The sequence below is a fragment of the Nicotiana tomentosiformis genome, chromosome 1 (assembly GCF_000390325.3).
Source record: "Nicotiana tomentosiformis chromosome 1, ASM39032v3, whole genome shotgun sequence".
Lineage (NCBI taxonomy): Eukaryota > Viridiplantae > Streptophyta > Magnoliopsida > Solanales > Solanaceae > Nicotiana > Nicotiana tomentosiformis.
Window position 1 is genome coordinate 157,108,798 of NC_090812.1, and position 27,795 is coordinate 157,136,592.

General features: G+C 37.8%; 3 protein-coding genes across 3 annotated transcripts in view; all 3 read right to left on the bottom strand.

The window, feature by feature from the left end:
• Positions 1 to 9,767: 9,767 nt before the first annotated feature.
• On the bottom strand, positions 9,768 to 15,294 carry LOC138904145 (uncharacterized). The gene is made up of 4 exons (XM_070192636.1): positions 11,724 to 15,294; positions 11,513 to 11,641; positions 10,764 to 11,434; positions 9,768 to 10,681 (listed from the first exon to the last, which is right to left on the bottom strand). The coding sequence occupies exons 3-4, from the start codon at positions 11,301 to 11,303 to the stop codon at positions 10,586 to 10,588; spliced, it is 636 nt and encodes a 211-aa protein (XP_070048737.1). The 5' UTR covers positions 11,304 to 11,434; positions 11,513 to 11,641; positions 11,724 to 15,294; the 3' UTR covers positions 9,768 to 10,585.
• Positions 15,295 to 16,677: 1,383 nt separating this feature from the next.
• On the bottom strand, positions 16,678 to 18,595 carry LOC104095080 (uncharacterized protein At4g22758-like). Its single transcript, XM_009601131.3, has 2 exons — positions 18,150 to 18,595; positions 16,678 to 17,503 (listed from the first exon to the last, which is right to left on the bottom strand). The coding sequence occupies exons 1-2, from the start codon at positions 18,556 to 18,558 to the stop codon at positions 17,340 to 17,342; spliced, it is 573 nt and encodes a 190-aa protein (XP_009599426.1). The 5' UTR covers positions 18,559 to 18,595; the 3' UTR covers positions 16,678 to 17,339.
• LOC104085672 (uncharacterized protein At4g22758-like) overlaps positions 16,678 to 27,795 on the bottom strand; it is a 38,520-nt gene continuing 27,402 nt past the window's right edge. The window contains exon 3 of the transcript XR_011413382.1: positions 16,678 to 16,777. The gene's annotated coding sequence lies outside the window, so the exon portion shown is untranslated. The remainder of the gene's footprint in view (positions 16,778 to 27,795) is intronic.

A 27,795-nucleotide genomic window follows, 5' to 3' on the forward strand; every position in this document is an offset into this window, starting at 1 on the left:
TCTCGGTCTCTCAATAGTCATGATAATCAGCCCAAACAATAATAATATGATGCATCAATAATGAACAATAGAGACTGAGAGAAAATAAACAAGTAAACTGCGACTAAGTACAAAATAACAATTTAGTAGATAACTCAACATGTACAAGACCTCTGTGATCTTTACAGCACCAACACATAGCCTAAGCATGCTTCACTGTCAAATTTTTATAGCACAGAAAGGGCACATAGCTAATGACAAGCTTATTCAACTTTCCAGTTTCACGGAATGGACCAAGTCCCAATTCCCACGGTGCACGCCCACACTCTCGTTACCTAACATGTGCGTCACCTCCAAAATACTCACATAATACAATAATCCGGGGTTTCATACCCTCGGGACCAGATTTAAAACTGTCACTTATCTCAAACCGTGAAATTCTTAGTCCGCTAAGCCTTTGCCTCGTGAATTGGCCCCCAAATGCCTCGAATCTAGCCACAAATAATTTGATTCAGTCAATAAAATTTATTGAAATTAATTCCATAAGAAAATGCAAGTGTTTCATAAAAATCCGAATTTTAGCTCAAAAATCGCCCGTGGGGCCCACGTTTCGGAACCCAACAAAAGTTACAAAATCTGAAAGCCCATTCTACCACGAGTCTACCCATACCAATTTTACAAAAATCCGACCTCAACTCGACCCTCAAATCTTATTTTTAAATCCTCGATTTACACCTCAAAACACGTTGTAATCTAGTCGGATTATTTGATGATAATTAAATATTATGGAATATAAATAATCACGGGTGACTTACCTCAAGATTTTCCATAATTTCTCGCTCAAAAATCGCCCAACCCGAGCTTGAAATGCCCAAAAATGGCAAAAGCTCGGAGCTCCTCCAATTTTATTCTGTCCAGGGCCTGTCGCACCTGCGACCAGATTAGCCGCATCTTCGGTCTCGCAGGTGCGACGAACTGTCCGCATCTGCGATCGCCCAATATGTTCCCTCCGCTTCTGCGCGTTCCTTTTCGCACCTCGACCTCGCAGGTGCGGAATTTCTTCGCACTTGCGACTACTGCCCCTCTTCACGTCTGGTCGCTTCTGCAATGGCTGGTGCGCACATGCGGCTTCGCACCTGCGATCCGACCTCCGCAAGTGCCAAAATATCAGAAGCAAAATTTCCAGCAGTGGTCTTAAGTTCGAATTTGATCTGTTAACCATCCGAAACTCACCCGAGGCCCCTGGGACCTTAACCAAATATACCAACAAGTCCTAAAACATCATACGAACTTAGTCGAGTCTTCAAAATCACATCCAACAACAATAAAAACACAAATCACACATAGATTCAAGATTAATGAACTTTAAAACTTTCAATTTCTACAAACGACGTCGGAACCTATCAAATCAAGTTCGATTGACCTCAAATTTTGCACATAAGTCATAAATGACATAACGGAGGCATTCCAATTTTCAGAATCGGATTACAAAAAGTCAACTCCCTAATCAAACTTTTCGAGAATTTAACTTTCGCCATTTCAAGCCTAATTTCTCTACCGACCTCCAAATAATTTTTTGGACACGATCCTAAGTCCAAAATAACCATACGAAGCTTTTGAAATCATCAAAATTCAAATCTGAGGTCGTTTATACATAAGTCCACATCCGGTTAACTTTTCTAACTTAAAATTTTAATTAAGAGACTAAGTGTCTCGTTTCACTCTGAATTCTTTCCGGAACCAAACCAACTAACCCGATAAGTCATAAAACAACTGTAATGCATAAATTGAGCAGTAAATGGGAAAACAGGACTGTAATACTCAAAACAACCGGTTGGGTCATTACACATTACCAATGGCTTATTCAACATAATTGATATAAAAATTTGAGAAATGTATATTTTTAGACGCTCCCAAAAATTTGAGAAATTGATTGATATATATATATATATATATATATATATATATATATATATATATATATATATATATATATATATATATATATATATACTTGTATATGGTCGAAATAGATTTCGGCGAAGATGGTACAAACAAGCTTTGAACCCGAGGGGCCGATCAATGTCGAGTTCGCAAAATCATTATCAAGCTTGAATCCAAATCAAACTATGATGCAAAGTAAATCTATCAAGCTTATGATCTAGAGACCGACCAACATTGACTCCGAATTAATTCAAGGGTCCGAATCAAAATCGAGCTTAAGACAAGATCGAGAGCTCAAGCCAAGATCGAGAGCTCGAGGTAAGATTGAGCTCACAGACAAAAGCCGTTGCAATCACACTAGAGGAGAGAATCTTGGCAGGAATTGTGGAAAAGCTGATCTATCATGGACTTTCCACTGAGTATTTTTAATTATATTTAAAGTAAGATACCTCTACTATAAAGGTGGAGGGTTATCATTTCTGTAAGGGAAGTTTTTATAGAGAGCTCTCATTGTAATTCAAGCACCATATCCTCTTATATTTAAGAGTTACTCTTTTAAGCCTAAAAAACTGATCCGTCTTGCTTAGTCCTAAAAATCGTCTTCTTTACAACTTTGTTTATTTTACATTCTTTGCAGTTCATATTTGATATTTCCTTTTATCCTTACGATTTGTATTAAGCTATATCACATATCCTTAGAACTACGTATAAATTCAACTATATCCGTTTTTCGGGTAAACAGTTTGGCGCCCACCGTGGGGCTAAGGATAACAGTGATTATTTGATACGAATCTGGAAAAAACACGCCATTGTGTTTTGCGCTTGTTTCCGAAAATATCTTGAATTTCGGATTAGCTACGACTAACCACCAATCAAATGGCTTCACCAATCGACAACGGAGCCGGTCTTCAAGACGAAAACAACAACTTGACATCCTGTACTGAAAGATCACTTGTAAATGCTGTTGGAGCTCGAATCGGAGCTCCAATAGATATCAATTCGCATGTAGCCATTGAGACGAACCTACATGCTGAACCCGAGAATAACATCTATGGTGGTACTCGGTCTGCAACTCGAGATACCCATAACATCGAGGAAAACGGCATTAGCTTGCGTATGATTTTTGAAATGTTGTAAGCCCAACAGGCAGCAATAGCTCAGTTGCAGGGCCAAACCCAGCTACAAAGTAGGCCAGAGCCCAATCCACCTCGAGAAATCACCCACAGAACGGGGCCAGCCATAGTGAAGTCAAATGAGCAAGAATCGGGGACTACTCCCGAAATTGCTAAATTGCTCGAGGAACTCACAAAGCGAGTCGAAGCCAACGATAATAAAGTAGAAACTTATAACTCTAGGGTCGATTAGATCCCGGGAGCTCCACCAATGATAAAAGGGTTGGATTCGAAAAAATTCATGCAAAAACCTTTTCCCTCGAACGCAGAACCGAAACCAATCCCCAAAAAATTCCGTATGCCCGAAATTCCCAAAATACTGATCCCAACGAGCATGTCACTTCTTACACATGTGCCATCAAGGGCAATGATTTAGAAGATGATGAAATCGAATCTATGTTGTTAAAAGAATTTAGAGAGACCCTCTCGAAGGGGGCAATGATTTGATATCACAACCTACCACCAAATTCCATCGGCTCGTTCGCCATATTAGCAGATTCTTTTGTGAAAGCACATGCCATCGCCATAAAAGTCGCAACAAGGAAATCAGACCTCTTCAAGGTAAGACAAAAGGATAACGATATGCTGAGGGAGTTCGTATCTCGTTTTCAAATGGAACGAATGGACTTGCTACCAGTCACAGACGATTGGGTTGTTCATGCTTTCACTCAAGTTTTGAACGAACAAAGTTCGACGGCTTCACGACGATTAAAGCATAACCTGATCGAATACCTAGCCATCACGTGGGCCGACGTGCACAATCGGTACCAATCAAAAATTAGGGTCGAAGATGATCCATTGGGGTCTGACCCACTGTTCGAAGGGGTACTAATCGAGAACGAGGTTCGATCGGGGATCGATACCAACCGTACAACGAAATCCACAAAATCAGTGAATCGAGACATAACCTCGGGCAAAATAACAAAAGAAGTGATCGAGGTCAAGGGTCCCGGGGCCTGATGAATAGAAGTAGGTTCGATAGGCTTGCCGAATCTAAAGAAGCACCTCGGCTATCGGAATATAACTTTAGCATTGATGCATCCGCCATCGTTTCGGCTATCGGACGCATCAAAGATACTAAATGGCCTCGACCCATGCAGACCGATCCTGCCCAGAGGAATCCCAATCAAATGTGCGAATCTCATGGCACCTACGGACACAGAACGGAAGATTGCAGGCAACTAAGAGAGGAAGTTGCCCGGTTATTCAACAAAGGGCACCTTCGAGAATTTTTGAGCGATAGGGCGAAGAACCATTTTAAAAACAGGGATTTCGGCAAGCAAAACGAACAAGAAGAATCATAGCACATAATTCACATGATCATCGGCAACGCCAATATCCCTCAGGGACCAGTGCTTAAACGCACTAAGACATCGATTGTGAGAGAAAAGCTATCTCGAACTCAAGATTACACACCCATAGGAACTTTGTCCTTCAATGATGAAAATGCAAAACGAATCATACAACCTCATAACGATGCACTAGTAATATCTGTACTCATGAATAAAACTAAAGTTAAGCGTGTGTTGATTGATTCAGGTAGCTCGACCAACATCATCAGATTGAAGGTCGAAGAACAACTCGGCCTACAGGACCAGATTGTACCTGCAACCCTGGTTCTAAACAGATTCAATATGGCATGTGAAACCACCAAAGGCGAGATAATTCTACCAATAAACGTGGCCGGAACCATCCAGGAAACAAAGTTCCACGTGATCAAAGGCGACATGAGATACAACGCCCTTTTCGGAAGGCCATTGATCCACAACGTGAGAGTTGTACCTTCAACCCTACATCAGGTCCTCAAATTTCCAACATCGAGAGGGGTCGAAATAGTGTACGGAGAACAACCAGCCGCAAAAGAAATGTTCGCTGTCGAGGAAACATAACCAATATCCTCACCTTCTCCAGTAAAGGGATCAGGCTCAGAAGGGGAACGAGATACCAAATAGAAATCACAGACATCGGCCTTGACCCAACCAGATAACCAGAAGATCGAAGAAGATGATGATCAAAGGATCCCTCGATCCTTCATGATTCCCAATGACTCTGACGCCACCAAATCAACGATTGAGGAACTGGAGCAGGTCACACTAATCGAACACTGGCCCGAACGGAAGGTATACCTAGGAACAGGGTTGAGCCCCGAACTCAGGAAGAAACTTATTCAATTTCTTATCGATAACATCGATTGCTTTGCCTGGTCCCATTTAGATACAACAGGGATCCCACCGGACATAACGACGCATCGGCTAAGCTTGGACCCTAGGTTCAGACCGGTGAAGCAAAAGAGAAGACCCCAGTCCAAGGTAAAGCACGCATTCATAAAGGACGAGGTAACCAAACTTCTCAAGATAGGGTCCATTCGGGAGGTGAAATATCCCGAATGGTTAGCCAATGTAGTTGTAGTGCCTAAAAAAGGGAACAAACTTAGAATGTGCGTGGACTATAAGGATTTGAACAAAGCATGCCCCAAAGATTCCTTTCCGCTGCCCAACATCGATCGCATGATCGATGCCACGGCCGGCCACGAGATCCTCACTTTTCTCGATGCCTATTCCAGGTATAATCAAATCCAGATGAACCCGGAGGATCAGGAAAATACTTCATTTATCACCAAATATGGAACATATTATTATAATGTGATGCCCTTCGGGATAAAAAATGCAGGGGCTACTTACCAACGCCTAGTAAATAAAATGTTCGAAGAACAAATAGGTAAATCAATAGAAGTTTATATTGATGACATGCTAGTTAAGTCCCTGCGCACAGAGGACCATTTGACCCATTTTCAGGAAATGTTTGATATTTTGAGGAAATACAACATGAAGCTCAACCCCGAAAAATAAGCTTTCGGGGTCGGTTCGGACAAGTTTCTCAGCTTCATGGTGTCAAATCGGGGAATCGAGATTAACTCCGACAAAATCAAGGCCATCGAAGACATCACCATCGTGGATATCGTGAAAGTTGTACAAAGGCTAAAGGGACGAATTGCAGCCTTAGGCCGATTCATTTCGAGATCATCATATCGAAGTCACAAATTTTTCTCTCTACTCAAAAAGAAGAACGATTTCGCTTGGACCCCGGAATGCCAACAGGCATTAGGGGAACTAAAACGATATCTATCGAGCCCACCACTACTTCACACTCCAAAAATAGATAAAAAACTTTGCTTGTACTTGGCAGTATCGAAAATCGCAGTAAGCGGTGTCCTAGTTCGAGAAGAGCAAGGTACGCAATTTCCCATTTATTATATAAGTCGAACCATGGGTGAAGCAGAAACCAGATATCCGCACCTAGAAAAATTGGCACTTGCACTGATAAGCGCCTCTAGAAAGTTAAGACCGTACTTTCAATGTCACCCCATATGCGTATTAACCACTTACCCGCTTCGTAATATTTTGCACAAGCCCGAACTATCAGGCCGATTGGCCAAATGGGCCGTCGAACTCAGTAGGTACGATATCAAATATCAACCCCGTACGATCATCAAGTCTCAAATTTTAGCAGACTTCGTGGGCGATTTCACACCAACCCTCGTACCCGAAGTCGAAAAACAACTCATGTTGGAATCGGGTAAGTCATTGGGGGTGTGGACCCTTTTTACGGACAGAGCTTCGAACGTGAAGGGGTCCGGGCTAGGCATAGTTTTAAAGCCACCCATGGACAACACTATTAGGCAATCTATTAAAACTACCAGGTTGACTAATAACGAGGCCGAGTATGAGACCATGATTGCAGGTCTCGAACTAGCTAAAAACTTGGGAGCAGAAGTCAGTGAAGCCAAATGTGACTCTTTGCTGGTGGTAAGTCAAGTAAACAAAACCTTTGAAGTTTGTGAATATAGAATGCAAAGGTATTTGGACTAACTACATGTCACTTTGCACCATTTCAAACAATGGACTTTACAGCATGTTCCACAAGAGCAAAATAGTAAGGCCGATGCACTTGCGAATTTGGGTTCATCGGTCGAGGAAGGTGACTTGAGCTCGGGGACTGTGTTCAAATCTCGAGATCCGTGATCGAAGAAGGTTATGCTGAGATAAATTCTACGAGCTTAACATGGGATTGGAGAAATAAGTATATTGAATACTTAAAGAACGAAAAGCTCCCATCGGACCCTAAAGATTCAAGGGCACTACGGACCAAAGCTGCTCGATTCACGTTGGCTTCAGATGGAACGCTATACCGAAGGACATTCGATGGACCATTGGCAGTATGCTTGGGTCCAAGAGATACCGATTATATCCTACATGAGGTGCACGAGGGCACTTGTGGGAATCACTCCGGTGCAGATCCACTAGTCCAAAAAATAATCAGGACAATGTATTATTGGGTCGATATAGGCAAAGATGCGAAGGAATTTGTTCGAAAATGTGACAAATGTCAAAGGTTTGAACCAATGATCCATCAACCCGGGGAGTAACTTCACTCAGTCCTATCCCCATGGCCATTCATGAAATGGGAAATGGATATCGTCGGCCCTCTGCCATCGACCCCAGGTAAAGCTAAATTCATTTTATTTGTGACTGACTATTTCTCTAAATGGGTTGAAGCACAGGCATTTGAGAAAGTAAGAGAGAGAGAGAGAGGTTATAGACTTTATCTGGGATCATATCGTATGTCGATTCGGGATACCCGCCGAAATAGTGTGTGACAATGGAAAACAATTTGTTGGCAGCAAAGTGACGAAATTCTTCAAAGATCACAAAATAAGAAGGATATTATCAACACCGTATCACCCCAGTGGGAACAGACAGGCTGAATCAATAAACAAAACTATCATTCAAAACCTAAAGAAGAGTCTAAACGACGCCAAAGGAAAATGGAGAGAAATCTTACCCGAAGTCCTTTGGGCATATCGAACAACGTCAAAATCTAGTACGGGGGCAACCCCGTTCTCTTTAGTATATGGGTCCGAAGCCTTGATACCCGTCGAAATCGGCAAACCCAGTGCCAGATTTCGATACACAACAGAACTGCAAAATAACGAGGCTATGAACACTAGCCTCGAATTATCGGATGAAAAACAAGAAGCTGCTCTTGTCCAATTGGACGCCCAAAAGCAATGAATCGAAAGATACTATAATTGAAGAACCAAGCTCCGCCATTTTAAGCACGAGGACTTAGTGCTAAGAAAAGTCGCCCTTAATACCCGAAATTCGAGCGAAGGAAAACTAGGACCGAACTGGGAAGGACCATATCAGGTTCTCAAGAACGTCGAAAAGGGATCATACAAGCTCGGCATTATAAACGGCAAACAACTATCAAGCAATTGGAATGTGTCACATCTAAAACGATACTATTGTTAAGGTACGACCCTCCCATATTCATTTACATTTCAAAACTAACCCCTGCAGAAGTCTGATCAGGAGCTAAGATGGATCCTTCAATACGAAACGTTAGGCCTGAAAGCACGCGTTGCACTCTTTTTCCCTTAGGCCGGTTTTATCCAGAATGGGTTTTTCGGCAAGGATTTTAATGAGGCAACCAATGATCGTGTTGCACTTACAACAGTATTCGAGACCTCTTTATAATTGACCTCAAATACTGGGGGGCATTAGCCCTCAAATATATCAAGTTCTAATGCAAGAAAGTTATTTCGCAACAACGGAGTTCCAATAGGAAACGTTGTAAGAGCCAAATGGTCAAAACGAACCATGCTCATGTAGTTGGCCCGAACCCAGACGCGAAAATGAACACATGTATAATGACTTCCAAAGAAAGTTCTCCTCTTTACCGATATCTTATATCCAAGAACAATTCCTCTATTTGGGGATTTATTATGCAAACAGAATTAAGATACACTCGACCACTAAGCCTACGGGCTACTTTTATTTCGAGTTCGAGCAAGCACTCACTCGACCATTATGCTTACGGACTACATTACTTCGAGTTCGAATTATTCACTCGACTACTAAGCCTACGGGCTACTTTTATTTCGAGTTCGAGCAAACACTCACTCGACCATTACGCTTACGGGCTACATTACTTCGAGTTCAAATCATTCATTCGATTACTAAGCCTACATGCTACTTTTATTTTGAGTTCGAGCAAGCGCTCACTCGACCATTACGCCTACGAGCTACATTACTTCGAGTTCGAATCATTCACTCAACTAAGCCTACGTGCTACTTTTATTTTGAATTCAAGCAAGCACTCACTCGATCATTACGCCTACGGGCTACATTACTTCGAGTTCGAATCATTCACTCGACTAAGCCTACGGGCTACTTTTATTTCAAGTTCGAGCAAACACTCACTCGACCATTACGCCTACGGGCTACATTACTTCGAGTTTGAATCATTCACTCGACTAAGCCTATTGGCTACTTTTATTTTAAGTTCGAGCAAGCGCTCACTCGACCATTACGCCTACGGGCTACATTACTTCGAGTTCGAATCATTCACTCGACTAAGCCTCCAGGCTACTTTTATTTAAAGTTCGAGTAAACACTCACTCGACCATTACGCCTATGAGATATATTTCTTTGAGTACGAATCATTAACTCAACTAATAAGCCTAAGGGCTACATCACTTCAAGTTTGAGTAGCTCGCTCGGTTATAGAGGCTACGAAGTCCAAATTTGATTAAGTTGTTTAAATCCTTGTGAAAACATTCATAAGGCATGAATAAAGTCTTCACAAGACAGGAAACAAAACAGAAGCAAGTCGGACAAAAAGGGGATATTCTTATATACAAAATTGTTTACAACATAAAAATTAAGGACTAAGCTTCCTGGTCATCCCCAGGAGTGGTCTCTTCTCTATCGGGCTCCCCCTCCCATTCTCGGATCCGCTGTTACTCCCATCGTCATCATCATTGTCATCATCATCGTCATCAGAAACCAAGGCTTCAGCATCGGCTTCGAGTTCTTTGGCCCTTTTTATCTCTTCAGCGAGGTTGAAACCACGAGCATGGATCTCCTCGAGGGTTTCCCTCCGAGATCGGCACTTAGCAAGTTCAGCGACCCAATGTGCTCGAGTATCGGCGGTCTCAGCTGCCTCTCTTGCTTGGACTTGGGCAGCTTCAGCATCGGCTCGATAGACGGCTACGAGTGCATCCGCATCGGCCTTTGCCTTTTCGACATCAGATTCGGCCTTGGCAAGTATAGAGGCCAACCGAGCCTCGATCTCCTCTATTCTTCTTGCTTGAACCAGGACTTTTTCCTTCATTCTCTGAAGTTGGGTTTCGGCCGATGATAACTAGGCTCGAGCAGTTTCTTTCTCTGCAGCAAAGCGATCCATACCTTCCTTCCGCTGCAAAGACTCTGCTTCTATCATGTCGACCTCCTCACGAAGCTTCCCGATCATCTCAATTTTTTGCTGCAACTGTGACATTGAAAAAGTAGCCATCGTTCCGGTATCAAGCCCATAGGCTTTTAAAAGTATCATTACCTGCTCAGACAGATCTGTCTGATCTCGGTAAGCCTTGGCCAACTCAGCTCAAAGGTTTTTTATTTCCTCTTCCCTTTGCCCTAAGAGAAGTTTTAGGGAGTTCCTCTCCTCAGTAACTCGTCGAAGGCCGGCCTAGTATCGACGCAGCTCATTTTGGGACTGAGAACATGCTTCTCGATGAACTGTCGCTGCCAACAAAAAACAAGAAACGAAGTTAGAAACGAAAAGTAAATATAAAGGTAGTACTGACAAAATAATTTTAAGGCTTACCTGATTCAAATCCTGCTGCACCCCGTGAAAAAGATCTGATTCATCACTAGTACCGGCAACGTCCTCGATATCGGTAAACAGGTCACGAAAGGGATCCTCTCCATCATGAGGCATGTCTAGATCGAGGGCCCCCAAAGCTTGGGGTTCCCGAATCACCCCTGCGGAAAAAGCGGGGAAGGTGGGCGAATCTTCGATTGTTGCTGCCCCAAATGAATCACTTTGAGCATTCTCTTCGGTTCGAAGGGATTCAAGAGGGGGCCCTTCAGACATATCCCCCATCTGTTGGCTCCGATGGGATACGTCTTTGATCTTCGATAATTCAGGGATTCCGCCCGAATCTTTCTCCGGCATATCCTCAGTTCGAGGCGGAGCCTCATGAAGCATCATCGATCTAGCTGCCGATGGGGCATCGGTGGTTCTCTTTGTTCGGGCCGCTGGCGCGGACCCATCATTTTCTTCTTCTTCTTCATCTTCATCCCTTAGACGCAGAACTGATTCCACGGTCAAAGGAATGACATTCTTGTTCGGCTTACGAGCCATACTCTTCTTCGGTTTTGGATCTTCGGGAACGGAGGCTCTTTTTCTTTTATTTTCCTTCACCGGCTTTGGGACGGAGGCCAAAGTTTCTTCCTCGTTGGACAAAGGCCTCAAAACCGCATCTTTGCCCAAACCTGCATATGAAAAATTTTATTAAAATATTTGGAAAGCATCTCGTTCGAATTATCAAAGAGTACGAGAAAGGGGCTTACCATGATTTTTGGCCTCCCACCGACCCTTTGACAAATAACGCCATGAGCGCTCAGCGTATGTGGAAATCGAAACAAGAGCTCATACACAGTTCTTGAGATCGGGAACTGCTCCAGGCATCCAGGGAATTACTGCATCACAAAAAGAAGAGTATCGATGAGAAAAGAAATGAAAGAACAAAATAGAAGGAAGTAACAGCAGGATCACACTTACGTTTCATATTCCACTCCTCGGGAAAGGGCATCTTTTCGGCCGGAATCAGATCTGAAGTCCTCACTCGAACAAACCTGCCCATCCAGCCCCAATCCCTGTCCTCATCAATGCTCAAGAACAGAGCCTTGGTAGTCCGACGCTGAAGTTTTATTAATCCTCCTCGAAAAAGTTGAGGACGGTACAATCGGATAAGATGGTCGAGGGTGAACGACATCCTCTCGATTTTGTTCACAAAGTATCGGATCAAGATAACGATCCGCCAAAAAGAAGGATGGACTTGGCCTAGGGTTATTTGGTATTGACGACAGAAGTCAATAATAACGGAATCGAGGGGACCTAACGTGAAAGGGTAAGAATACACACTCAAAAATCCTTTTACGTAAGTGGTGATATCTTCGTCAGAAGTAGGAATTATTATTTATTTTTTATCCCAATTGCAATCTTTCTTTAGCTGTTTGAGGTGCTTCTCGGTTATCAAACACATGTACCTCGATACTAGCTCACATCGGCCAGGGACCGATGAGCCTTTATCAACCTTAAAATCAGAAGTAAGAACACACGCCCCGGGAACGCACTCCTCAGGCCGTGGTTCTGCCGGTGTCTCATCGGCGGCACACTATGAAGACGAAGCATTCTCTTTCTAAGGGATAGTTTGTGATGTTTTCGCCATTTTCGAATTCAAGGATGAGGAATAGAAGAAAGTGACGAAGATTTGGTAAAATTGAAGAGGGATTTTTTGCAAAGAGAATTCACATATTTGCGGGCAAGTCAGAGAATACGAAAAGGGATTTAGAAAATTTGGAAGATTGGAGATGTAAAAGTGGTAAATAATGAAAGGAAGGGTTATTTATAGGTTTAAGCGATGGCGGTTCAGTATCAGCGGTGGCCGACCACCGTCTGACATGTATTAAATACCTTGAAAGACTAAATCAACGGGACAGCTATCACGTGCGTCATGATCGAGCCCGATGGAAACGTCAGTTTATAATCCGATCGAGCCATTGAAAAATCATATCGTTTCTCATCACATTCTTCCTGAGAAACGAGGGGACTATCTGTATACGGTCGAAATAGATTTTGGCCTTCGTGCGTCTGATCGAGTTCGAAAGATAAGCGATCGAAGTGAGACTTCGAGATGGGTTCCGAAGATGGTACAAGCTTCGAACCCGAGGGGCCGATCAATGTCGAGTTCGATATCATTATCAAGCTCGAATCCAAATCAAACTATGATGCAAAGTAAAGCTATCAAGCTTATGATCCAGAGACCGACCAGCATTGACTCTGAATCAATTCAAGGGTCCGAATCAGAATCGATCTTAAGCCAAGATCGAGAGCTCGAGTATGGATCGAGCTCAAGCCAAGATCGAGAGCTCGAGTCAAGATCGAGCTCACAGACAAAAGCCGTTGCAATCCCACTAGAGGAGAGAATCTTGGCAGGAATTGTGAAAAAGTTGATCTATCATAGACTTCCCACTGAGTATTTTTAATTATATTTAAAATAAGATCCCTCTACTATAAAGGTGGAGGGTTATCATTTCTGTAAGTGCAGTTTTTATAGAGAGCTCACATTCTAATTCAAGCACCATATCCTCTTATATTCAAGAGTTACTCTTTTAAGCCTAAAAACCTGATTCATCTTGCTTAGTCCTAAAAATCGCCTTCTTTACAACTTTGTTTATTTTATATTCTTTGCAGTTCATATTTGATATTTCCTTTTATTCTTACGATTTGTATTAAACTATATCACATATCCTTAGAACTACGTATAAATTCAACTCTATCCGTTTTTCGGATAAACAATACTTTTTGCCTAGCGAATATAATTAGTTCCGATTGATCGGCCAATTTTGTATTTTGCCCTCAAAAATATATATGAGTTTTGGTGGCTTAGGAAAAAGAATAAGGTGGAAGAAGTGAAATGACTAGACAGGAGAAGCAGAAGAAAAAAGAAAAGAGAAAAAGTGGGCTTTTGTCTGAAATTTGTTAATATTAAGTACCACTTAAACAATTTTAAAACATTGAGTACAAGTTAAATGCAGTGTGCAAATAAGGTGTGCGGTGAAATTTTTACCACGAAGAGTCAGTTTCACGCTAAGAAATAATGAGATTTCTCTATTATTGTTTATTTAGGAGGCCTTAAATAAAGTAAATGTATTTCCACATTCCATTTTGAAAAATTTAAGAGAAATAATGCTAATATATAACTGGATGCATTTAGATGTCAACTCGTATAGTCTTATTCAGATTTCTAAGTATCTTCTGTTGGACTTTAAAACTTGACTTTCTTGACAACCTAGCTTTTAGGCACTTTCTACGTTTATGTTGAAAAGGATCGTAGAAAAAAGCGGTGGTTAGATCAGCCATATTGTATGGGTTGAGTGTTGGCCCGTTAAGAACTCACATATTCAGAAGATGAAAGTAGCAGAAATGAGGATGTTGAGGTGGATGTGCGGGCACACTAGGATAGATAAGATTAGGAATGATGTTATTCGGGAGAAGGTGCACGTGGCTCCCATTGATGACAAGATGCGGGAAGCGTGGCTTAGATGGTTCGGACATGTTCAAAAGAGAAGCCCAGATGCTCCGGTACGGAAGTGTGAGCGGCTGGTTGTGAAGGGCACGAGAAGAGGTAGAGGGCGGCCTAAGAAGTATTGGGGAGCGGTGATCAGACAGGATATGGCCAGGCTCCAGATTTCCGAGGACATGACACTTGATAGGAAGATGTGGAGGTCGAGTATTAGAGTTGTAGGTTAGGATGTAGTTGAGTCTTGACTTATTTTGTACCATTGTGGGACTGGCCACGTAGGATTTTTGTCTAGGGTAGCTAGTGATAATGTTGTATTTTACTACTTCGCTTTTCAGTGTATGTCCTATTTACTAGCTATCGTTTTTGCTTTGCATCTTTCTTCTGCATTTCATGATGTTCCTATTTTTTCTATGATTGTTGTGGTGATACTAATGTTGTCTCCTCTTGTCGTTTTGTCTTTTGTTTTCTTGAGCCGAGGGTCTTTCGGAAACAACCTCTCTCGGAAACAGCCTCTCTACTCCTTTGGGGTAGGGGTAAGGTCTGCGTACATACTACCCTCCAAAGACCCCATTAGTGGGATTCTACTGGATTGTTGTTGTTGTAATTTCTTGAATTTTTGTAAAAAGTTATAATAATTTATAATTCCAAAATGGTTCACATGTAACACACTTAGAAGAGAACTTTTCTAAGTTTGATTAGACAGAAGACGGCATAATTTGATAGTTTCTTAACACTCCTTTATTGTCTCAAACGGATTAGTGGATGATGACAAAAAATAATAAGACTTTATAATAATAAAAATAAATAAATAATTAGGTGCACTATTTCGTTTAAGGAGTCATTTTGGTAAGGCATATAAAATAATATTGTATATGGTATATTAGCAATGTTGTGATGAGTAATGTTATGATTAGTTATGATAAGCTTATTTTTTATTGACTGTTTGGTTTGGTGTATTAAAAGTTTTGAAATATCAATTTTGTCTTTATACATACTTATTCATGTCTTAAAACCCATGATATATATTGATATGACATAATTTGCTATGTATAAAAATAATACTTAGGTTGAAAAGTATTACCAAACAAGAAATTAATAATACCAAAGCTTATATATATATATATATATATATATATATATATATATATATATTCCCTAATACATCCTACCAATCAACCTGTTACAAATAATCACACTATCTAATTAATGAAATATCTATCAGTCAAGTTGATTAATCTAAGCCTATTAGGCATTAGACATTTCAAAGAAGTCTTTCGAGCTACAGTAATAAATGACCAGAGACTTATGTAAATGCCATCCATACCCACAAATATGATTACTGCCACACAAAACTAAGGATATTCTTTTGGAGTTTGTGGATTAGATATTTCTGTGCAGAAATGATCCACTCCAACTTCAGAATCCAGACATATAGATAGAAACTATCTCCAATAGAATTTTCAGCACACAAAAAAAAGATATTTTTTCGTCCAATATTCGATATATGCATTTGGACCCTAAGTCCTAACTAAATCTGAGTAGAAATGATACCAGATAATCACACTAAAGGACTGTTATTTAATAATTAGCCAGTGCATCTTGAATTTTAATTTTTCAGGGTAAAAATGTTCTGAATTATCTCGAAGTTAAAATTTTTAGTTTAAAATTTCAAGACAAAATAAGTAATGACTAATCTCTAAATTGTATAGCTGAAAATGGCTATATGTGCACTTGCCCTTTAATCCTAATTTGTACCATGTAAAGCCAGTCAAAGAAGGGGAACGCTCCGTATCAAAATTCTTTTATATTCTCAACACTCGAACTCGAGGTCTCTGATTAAAAGTGATGTATCATATTGGTTACATCACACCCCTTAATGGTCCCAAAAGAAGTCATAGCTTTAACAAACAAAAAAGAAAGTACAAAAAAGATCTTAATATATAGTTCAAGTCCTATTCTTTTCTCTTAATTGATCGTACATAGTGGTTAAATTCAATAAGAGTATTTAAATTTTGGACTTTATTTGTTAGTGGGCTATGTAAGGGAGAGACGAATTTAGGATTTTAGTTCTATGAGTTCGGCATTTAAACTTATGAATTCATATCTACTATTTATTATAATTTTAGTGATTTTTTACACATAAATTTATGTTCCACGCCGAAAGTATTGGGTTCAGTTGAACCCAGTAGTAGTATGGTGCATCCGCCCCTAATGCAAGGATATTCAAAATATAATTTTTTTATCAATTACAAATTATTTTATCTTATACATAGTATAATTTTTTGTCAAAGAATATTCAGTTAATCATCCTTGCCACACGTAACTCCGCCCCGGCTCTATAACATTCATACTTGAAAATAGTGCACTGTAATGCCGTAGGTAAATAATGAGGAATGCAAATATGCAATATGATAAAGACACAAAAAGTAAAATTTCATTAGTATATTACATTAAAAATTTAGCATTTAAAAACTATGATGCACCATGTTGAGATCATTTAAATACATCTTTCTCAACTTCTGATTAACTATAACATATACAGTATATCAATCTTAAACTATGACAAGCTACAAAAAACGAACATAGGAATAAAACATATATAACACTTTAATTTGGTAAGCGCCCTCCACTTCCAACCAAGAGGTTGTGAGTTCGAGTCACCCCAAGAGTAAGGTGGAAGTTCTTGGAGGGAAGGATGCCGAGGGTCTATTAGAAACAGCCTCTCTACCCCATGGTAGAGATAAAGTCTGCGTACACACTACCCTCCCCAGACCCCACTAGTGGAATTATACTGGGTTGTTATTGTTGTTGTTGTTATAATTTGTAGTCGTGAAAAGCCAGCCCTCTTTTGAATATATGGAGTATAACTAAATTTCAAGGTTCTAAATTTGATTTTCCACACCAAGAAATCCATGATACCGAATGAAAACCTTGGAGCAGCATTTAAGTTGTATGCGTGTAACCTATAAGTCACAGGTTTGATCTCTGATATTTATATTAGAGTAGGTTACTTATACCATACCTCTTTAGGGTACGACCCTTTTTTCGAATCCTGCGTAAATGTATGATACTTTGTGTATCGAGTTGTCCTATAGCAAGAAATCCATGAATTTGAGCCATGGCAAAGGTATCTTGTTAGATGCATCAGCTTGTTTTCCACAGCTTAAAGACGACGTCGTTGCGCGAACGTTTTTCGGACACATAAAAAAGTTTCTTGAACCCAAAGCAGTGAGCTTCTCCTTCCTGTCCAAACCTGAACCATCATTCAAAGATGAACTCTAATATATCAATATTCCGTAATTTGATTTTAAAATAATTTTCACAATTTATACATTTTCTTACAGAAATAAATACAAGTAGTTGTTTTAAGAAACTAAAATATTACATGTTAGAGAGTTAAATTTCAATATTATGAAATTTATTTTGTAGTACCGGTATTATAATTCCTCAGCTTAAATTACTCTAAAATTGTGAAAAGAAGGAATATATATAATACTACTAGAGTATATGTGTACTAAATAGGATAAATAACCTAAGTACATAAAATTTAATTTTTATTTATTATATACTCATCCGTTTAATTTTATGTCACTCTATTTTTTTTATTAGTCTATTAAACAAAAAAGACATATTTTAATATTTGAGAATAAGTTTATATTTAATTTTTTTCACTTTTAATAATAGTCACAACTCACAAGTTTGAAAAAAATATTCTTAAACTTGGTATACAGGCAAATTAGACTGCATAAATTGATAATTGAGTAAATATTTTGGAAAAACAGAAACATGTAACTTAAAAGGAAGCTAACATCTTAGATATAAACATAATTAACAACACTTTGCAAAAAAAAAATTCAATTGAAGGGCGAATAACTGGAATAAGATGAACAAGCTCTTACTTTCTAAGCTGAACTGCGAGTAATGAAGATCGTAATCGGCGGAAGAAACGGAGGAAATCACCGGTCGTCTTCCTTCCTTCGAGTACTGCCGTAGTGCGGCGGCAATGAGATCGTCTACAGTCGATTCCAACGATATCAGTACCTGTACAGGTCCAACACTCCTTTGAATCGTCACGTTCACCAGCAACTTCGTCAACTTCATCGGCCGGAAATTCACCGCCGCCGATTCACCGGCGGAAGTTCTAACACCGGCGAGCAAGTCCGGCACCGTCCTCGGCCTTCGCAATAGCTCCGAGGGCGTGCTGCTGCTCCCCGAGCTTTGTCCGTGAAACGACATGGATTTTTCCGATAACTTTCCCTTTCGATTCTTCTCTTCATTACCTCTACGGTTAATTCTCGGAGACGACATTTATAAGCTTGCAAAGAGGAATGAGGAAAATGGTGGCGAGACTTATGTGTATTTATAATTTTATATTAGAGTATTCTTAAGGGGTATAAATGGAAATGAAGATAAAGAGCTTCACTTGTGAAAGCTCTTTGATTTTTACAATAATGTGAGACACTGGTACGTGGATAAGGAATAATAATTTTAAAATAAGCACGTGATTAATTTATTTTATAATTAGTTGAATTATTTATTTCAAGATTATTAATTACAATGTTAGTTATATTACAATTATGACTTTATTTCTATACCGACTTCAATGCAGTATAACAATTTGGGAATAAAACATCAAAATGATGGTCCAAGACTCTTTTTTCAAAGTTTTTAAAAAAAATTAAGATTATAATTGAAAATAAAGGTTTATTTATGTTTATCTTGTGTAAATTAAACACTTATTTAATGAATTAAATATTAATTAATAAAAATATATTCATGAAATAAGTCACCAATTATTTAATTTTTATATTATAATTCTTGTAAACTTGTTCACCAATCAAACGCCTTAAGTGTGTAGAGACATATTTATGATTTTAATTTTACGAATTTAACATTTAAAGTTTTGAATTCATATTTACTGTTTATTGTAAATTTAGTAATTTTTTATACGTAACTTTTTACCAAGCATCGAAAGAATTGGATTAGTTGAATTCGGTGGCTCCCTGCATCCGCCCCTGTGCGTACGTGTTAACCAATAACCGAATATGTCAGTCATATAAGATGAGAAATCTGCTTAATACAAAAATTTTAGGCGATCCGAGTCCAGGAACCCGAGCCCACTCGAAAGGTGTGGGTTATGCACACGAAAATATGGGAATTCGGCGAAATTTTAGTTTTTTGGCCGTAAAATGCAAAAAACGAGAAACGGTCATAATAGGGCGGTGACTATGTTTCTTTAGGTCGTATTTGATAACCCAAAAAAATTTTAGCCGATCCGGGTCCGGGAACCCTGCCCACTCGGAAGGCGTGGGCTATACCAATAACGGTCGGGGTGTGGTTGCCGGTTGCCTGTTGGTATAACTGTCACCTTAACGACAAAACTTTATTACTGGAGTAATATTTATTTTTCAGCGACTTAACAATATTCCCTTTCATGCGATTATTTTATTATTTTATTTTAGTTCAAAATAAATATTTAATTAATATAATTAAAAAAAATTAATTTTACTTTTTCATAATTTGCCCTTATTTACATATTTCAATATATCAAGATAACAATTAATTAAGATTAATTTAGTAAATATATTTGTTTTCTTTAAAAAAAATTATTTTCTTAATGAATGTAACAAAATAAAACGGTGACTTGTGATTGCTAAACAAAACATTTTTAAATGCCACGTGAGAGATGTCGGCAGTATTTCACTATTTATAAAAGAGAAAAGGCCAAAAAATGATCTTGTAGTATTCGAAATGGATTAATTATAACCCCCATTTAAACTTGAGTTCACAAATGATCTTGCCGTTATAGAATGAGTCTAATTATGCCGTTGTGTTATTCGAAATGGATCAATTATAACCCTCGTTTAAATTTGATCTCACTAATGACCCTGCCATTAAAGACTGAGTCTAATACTACTATTTTCCTCAGTTAGTAATGATTAGGGGTATAAATGGATATTTAAAAACCGACTAAACCGACAGAACCGTACCGTGCCGAACTCATTTTTATGTTTCTTTTAATAAAATCGTAGGTTTTTATATAAATCTATAATCGTACCGATAATGTAATGACCCGACCAGTCGTTTTAAAAGTTATAGTCTTGTTCCCCTATTTACTACTAATTATGTACTTTATAATTGTTATATGACTTGCCGGGGTAATTGGTTCGGGTCCGGTGAGGTTTTTGGAATGAATTGGAACACTTAGTTCCAAAGTTTAAAACTTAAGTTGAAAAGGTTGGTTGGATGTTGACCTATGTGTAAACGACCCCAGAATAGAATTTTGATGATTTCAATAGCTCCGTTGTTTTTAACATTTAATAGGTGAATTAAGCTGAAAAATTTAGAATACCCTCTTGGTTTAGACTCTGACATATAGAGACATTGAGGATAAATTCTTAGAAGCTTGTGACTTATTTCTACCGGATTTTGGGAGTTATAATTATTTGAATTGCAGTTCATTTATTTTAGATTTCTATTGTTATTTTGCATTAATGTCTTACCTAATCTTAGAGATTAGGTGCCATCACGACATTCTACGGAGGAAATTTTGGGATCGTGACAAATAATTAGGATATGTTTTTTATTTTATAAAAATAAACTGAAAAGATATCGAATCATACCGAATAAATTTACATGTGAAACATATATTTATATATTAAGTTTAAAAATAATAATGTATTAAAATGTGTACATTATTTATATTAATACATTATTATTTACAAATATAAATATTAGACTCATTCTTTAACGGCATGGTCATTAGTGGGCTCAAATTTAAACGAGGGTTATAATTGATCCATTTCGAATAACACAAGGGCATTATTAGACACATTCTATAACGGTAAGGTCATTTGTGGACTCAAGTTTAAACAAGGGTTATAATTAATCCATTTTGAATATTACAAAATTATTTTTGGGCCTTTTTCCTTTATAAAAGTTAGCAAAGGTTTATATTAGTATTGGCTGTTTTGTGGTCCACTCTTTTAGTGACAAGTTGCAGTGGCAGTTAATTGTGAGCTTCATCTTCTTTTAGCCCTTTACTATGTCACTATGTTCTTGGCGGAGCCACTTGCCCGAAAGGTATCAATAAGAATATAATAATGTCAATTTATCAAAAAATTATACTCTTGTTATGAAAATAATTATATTATGAATGTTCATTTATTACTTCGTTATAAATAATCTTCCTGAAGTAGATTATTCATTTAGTACTTTGTTGAAATTTATCTACAAGCAGCTGATGCAGGCAGGTTGCAAGCAGCTCAATGAAATGATTTGCAGCAGCTTCTTATTAAACAGGCAGGTTGCAAGCAGCTCATACAGACAACTTACAAGCAGCTAAAGAAAATCTTTGCAACTACTTTCTGAAAAGCCTCGCAGCTGCTTCCTTTCTTCTATAAATAGAGGAGTTTTCACTTCATTATGTACATAAGTTTGAAGTTTGAATAATATATCAGTTTCTCTCTATACTTGTCTTTACTTTACAGTTTTATTTTATAACACGTTATCAGCATGAGACTCTGCCATTTCGAGAAAATACTTTAAAAGTATCAGAGGTACGAACTTTCTTTTTCTAAATAATGTCAAATCTTTCTAAACTTGAGTTTGCAGCCCTGGATATATCGGGCAAAAGCTACATGTCTTAAGTGCTTGATGCCGAAATTCATCTTGATACGATGGGTCTGGCAGACACCATCAAAGATAAAAATCAGGCATCAAACCAAGACCGTGCCAAAGCAATAATATTCCTACGCCATCACCTTGATGAGGGCCTGAAAATGGAATATCTTACTGTTAAAGATCCAGTCATACTGTGGAATAATTTGAAAAATAGATATGATCACTTAAAGATGGTCGTTCTTCCACAGGCACGTTATGATTGGACTCATCTAAGGCTACAAGATTTTAAATCTATCAGTGAGTATAATTCTGCTATGTTCAGAATTATTTCCCAATTGAAACTATGTGGTGATAATATTACTGATCATGATATGTTAGAGAAAACTTTCACCACTTTTCATGCCTCGAATATGCTCCTGCAGCAACAATATCGAGAAATTGGATTTAAAAAGTATTCTGAACTTATTTCACATCTTCTTATAGCCGAGCAACATAATGGGTTATTAATGAAAAATTATGAAAGTCGACCTACTGGTTCTTGTCCATTCTCTGAAGTGAATGAGACGAACTTCCACTAAGCTAAGCGTGGAAGAGGACGTGGTCATGGCCGTGGTCGGGGAGAAAACTCTAATCGCGGTAATAACAATGCACCAAAGAACCCTCCTCACCACCAGTAGTGGAAAAGGAAGGAACAAAAGCATGAAGCGGTGCAAGCAATAAAGCCAGAAAATGCATGCTATAGATGTGGAGGAAAAGGACACTGGTCACGTACATGTCGTACGCCAAAGCACCTGGTTGAGCTGTATCAAGCCTCCCCGAAGAAGACAGAGAAAAATGCTAAAGCAAATTTTATTTCTGAAGATAATTTAGACTTCATGCATTTGGATGTAGCTGATTATTTTGCACTCCCAGAAGGAGAAACAAGTCATGCGATCGGTAGTGAACATGTAAAAATATAAATATTTTTAATTTTTGTTGTTTATAGTAGATAGTATGGTTATGTAATTGTTGTACATAAATAAAAGTTATACTTTGATAATAATGTTTACTATCATATATATTTTGTTTATGTCATTTTAAAGAATATGGATAATCCTCAAATTATGTTTGGATCAAAGACCAATCATGAAGATATTTGTGTAATTGATAGTAGAACAACTCATGCAATATTCAAAGATCAGAAATACTTTTCTTATTTGCATAAGAAAAAAGCAAATGTTTCTACAATTTCTAGTAATATAAGTTTGATTGAAGGCTCTGGAAGAGCTATTGTATTTCTATCTAAGGGAACAAAACTTATTATAGACAATGCATTATTCTCCTCCAAGTTCCGAAGAAAGTTGTTGAGTTTTATAGATATCCGCCTAAATGGGTATCATGTTGAGACAATAGATGAAATGAACGTGGAATATCTTTGTATTACAAAGAATATTTCTGGCCAGAAATGCATTGTAGAAAAGTTATCAACTTTATCTTCTGGCTTATACTATTCAAAGATTAGTACAGTTGAAACACACTCTATCGTAAACCAGAAGTTTACTGATTCAAATACTTTTGTGCTTTGGCATGGCCGTTTGGGCCATCCTGGATCAATAATGATAAGACGAATTGCTGAAAATTCGAGTGGGCATCCATTAAAGAATCTGAAGATTCTTACAAATGATGAATTTTCTTGTGATGCTTGTTATCAAGGCAAAATGATCACTAGACCATCACCAATGAAGGTTGGCATTGAGTCCCCTACCTTTTTAAAATGTATACATGGGGGTATATATGGACCAATTCACCCACCAAGTGGGATGTTTAGATATTTTATGGTCCTAATAGATGCATCTTTAAGATGGTCTCATGTTTGCTTACTATCATCTCGCAACCTGGCGTTTGCAAAGTTATTAACCCAAATAATTCGATTAAGGGCACAATTCCCAGATTATCCTATAAAGGCTATTCGCCTTGATAATGCTGGAGAATTCTCATCTCAAGCTTTTGATGATTATTGTCTATCAGTTGGGATAAAAGTTGAACATCCTGTAGCTTATGTTCATACTCAAAATGGCCTTGCAGAGTCATTTATTAAATGTTTGTAATTGATACCAAGACCACTACTTATGAAAATAAAATTACCCACTACTATGTGGGGACATGCTATCTTGCATACATCATCACTTATTCGTCTCAGACCGACAGATTATAATAAATATTCTCTGTCACAATTAGTTTTTGGTCATGAACCAAATATTGCCCATCTACGAATTTTTGGATGTGCTGTATATGTGCCAGTAGCACCACCACAGCACAGTAAGATGGGCCTCCAAAGAAGGTTAGGAATATATATTGGGTTTGAAACACCCTCTATTATTCTTTATCTTGAACCATTGACGGGAGATTTATTTACTGCTCGATTTGCAGATTATCGATTTGATGAAACAAATTTCCCACAATTAGGGGGAGAGAAAAAGGAAATCAAAAGAGAAATTTTGTGGAAAGTTTTATCATTATCTCATTTTGATCCACGTACCTCTATATGTAATCAGGAGGTCCAGAAGATCATCCATTTACAAAATATAGCAAATCAAATGCCAAACGCATTTACTGATTTGAAAAGGATAACTAAGTCATATATCCCTGCAGAGAATGTGCCTATACGAATTGATGTCCCAGCAGGACCATCTACTAGCATAAGAACTAGTGAACCTAAAGCATGCATGAAGCGTGGTAGGCCTTTGGGTTCTAAGGATTGAAATCCTAGAAAAAGAAAATCGACAAATGATCAAAATGATATTATGAACGGATCTCCTGAAGAGACCCAAGATCTGATTAGTTCTGAGATTCCTGAAGAAATCAATGAACCCGAGACTCAAGTGAGTGAGGAACTTTTAATAAGTTCTACTGGTGATGGGATTAATTTAAATCGATCTGAAATAATGATGGATAATATTTTTGTATATAATGTTACACTTAACATTATGCAAGATAGTGAGGATTGTGAACCCCGATCTATCGAAGAATGTCAACAAAGATCTGATTGGCTAAAATGGCAAGAGGCAATTCAATCAGAATTGAACGCACTTGCTAAAAGAGAGGTCTTTGGACCAGTAGTCCAAACACCTACTGGTGTAAAACCAGTTGGTCATAAATGGGGTTTTGTGCGAAAAATGAATGACCAAAATGAAGTTGAAAGATACAAGGCTCGCCTTGTCGCACAAGGATTCTCACAACGACCTGGAGTCGATTATGAAGAAACATATTCACCAGTTATGGATGCCATAACATTTCGATATCTCATCAGTTTAGCCTTACGTGAAAGACTTGAAATACATATGATGGATGTGGTTACAACTTATCTGTACGAGTCACTTGATAATGATATTTACATGAAAATCCCTGAAGGATTTAAAATGCCTGAAGCATATTCGAAATCTCGGGAAATGTATTCAATCAGATTACAAAGATCTTTGTACGGTTTAAAGCAATCTGGGCGCATGTGGTATAATCGCCTTAGTGAATATTTACTGAAAGAGGGTTACATAAATGATATTATTTGTCCATATATTTTTATAAAGAAAATGACATCAGAATTTGTTATACTTGTTGTTTATGTTGATAACATAAATCTTGTTGGAACTCCAGAAGAGCTCCAAAAGGCAATTGAATATCTTAAAAAAGAATTTGAGATGAAAGATCTTGGAAAACCAAAACTTTTCTTGGATTGCAAATTGAACATTTAGCAAACGGGATCTTTATGCATCAATCTGCATATACAGAAAGGGTCTTAAAACTCTTTTACATGGACAAAGCGCACCCATTGAGTACACCAATGGTTGTTCGATCACTTGAAGTGAATAAGGACCCGTTCCGACCTCCAGAAGAGGATGAAGAACTCCTTGGTCCTGAAACACCCTATCTCAGTGTAATTGGTGCACTTATGTATCTTGCTAATGCTACAAGGCCTGACATAACATTTTCTGTTAATTTTCTAGCAAGATATAGCCCTTCTCCTACTCGGAGATATTGGAATGGGATTAAGCATATTTTGCGATATTTAAAGGGAACTCTTGATATGGGTTTGTTTGATGCTAACAAAGGTAGTGCAGATTTTGTTGGTTATGAAGATGCAGGTTATTTATCTGATCCCCATAAAGCTCGATCTCAAACCGGGTACGTGTTTATATGTGGAGGTACTATCATATCATGGCGCTCTACAAAGCAGTCAATTGTTGCTACTTCTTCAAATGCAAGTACGGAATGCGTATGGTTGAGATCAATGATTCATTTTATTCAAGAAAAATATGGTTTGGAGTATGATAAAAGATCCACAATTTTATACAAAGACAATGTTGCATGCATAGCCCAATTGAAGGGAGGATTTATAAAAGGAGATAGAACGAAGCACATTTCACCAAAATTATTCTACACACACGATCTTCAGAGAAATGGTGACATTGATGTGCAGCAAATCCGTTCAAGTGACAATCCGACAGATTTATTCACTAAATCTTTGCCAATTTCAACTTTTGAGAAAATGGTATACAAGATTGGAATGCGGAGACTCAAATATTTGAAACATATGTGATGTACTCTTTTTTTCTTACTAAGTTTTTTTCCCACAGGGTTTTCCTTATAAGGTTTTTAATGAGGCAGCTAGAAATGCATATTACTAAATATGTGTACTCTTTTTCCTTCACTAGAATTTTTTTCACTGGGTTTTTTCTAGTAAGGTTTTAACGAGGCACAATACCTTTTAGTGAACATCCAAGGGGGAGTGTTATGAAAATAATTATATTGTGGATGTTCATTTATTACTCCGCTATAGATAATCTTCCTGAAGAAGATTATCCATTTAGTACTCTGTTGAAGTTTATCTACAAGCAGCTGATGCAGGCAGGTTGCAAGCAGCTCAATGAAATGATTTGCAGCAGCTTCTTATTAAACATGCAGGTTGCAAGCAGCTCATGCAGACAACTTACAAGCAGCTAAAGAAAAGCCTTGCAGCTGCTTCCTTTCTTCTATAAATAGAAGAGTTTTCAGTTCATTATGTACATAAGTTTGAAGTTTGAATAATATAACAGTTTCTCTCTATACTTGTCTTTACTTTACAATTTTATTTTATAACAACTCTCTATTTAAAAAAAGAATGAACTTATTTCCTTTCTAATCCATTACAAAAAGAATGAATCTTTTTTAAATTTGAAAATAAGATAACTTTAAACTTATCATTTTATCCTTAATTAGATAATTTATAGTCACGCAAATATTTATGTATTGTTAGATTACAAATTTAAAAAAAAATTCGTTCTTTTTTAAACCTCGTACCCAGTAAAATTGGTTCATTCTTTTTTAAATGGAAAGAGTGTTGTGTAGTAGGTGAATCTTTTTATGTGAATATTATTTGTTGAATACCATTTATCAGTGGCGGAACCAAAATTTTCACTAAGAGGATTTATGATATAATAATTAAGTAAACACAAAGAGCTAAGAGGATTAAATATTTATTTTTATATATAAAAAAATAATATTTACCTTTTACATACAAAAAGTAAGAGCCCGTTTGGATATAAGAATTTTTTTCTTTTTTTCAAATTTTTATTTGAAAACAATGTTTGGTTATCAAAATCTTACAATTTTTTCAATCTCACTTGAAAATACATTTTCAAATTTGAAATTTTTTTAATTGAAAATGGAAAAGTTGCTAGTGTTTTATTGCAAAATATGCTGAAAAAATATATTCATATATGTTGCAAAAATTATAATCAAACACAACTTCATCTTCAATTCAAATTTTAGTAAAATTCTAAATTTGACTTTTTTTTTAGAATTCATGTTTAAACGCCTACTAAGTTTCCGGTGAAGAAGGTTCAGATGCAGAGGCGGATCTACACCAGTCCTTGAGGAGTCACGTGAACCCGTTAACTTCGACAAAAA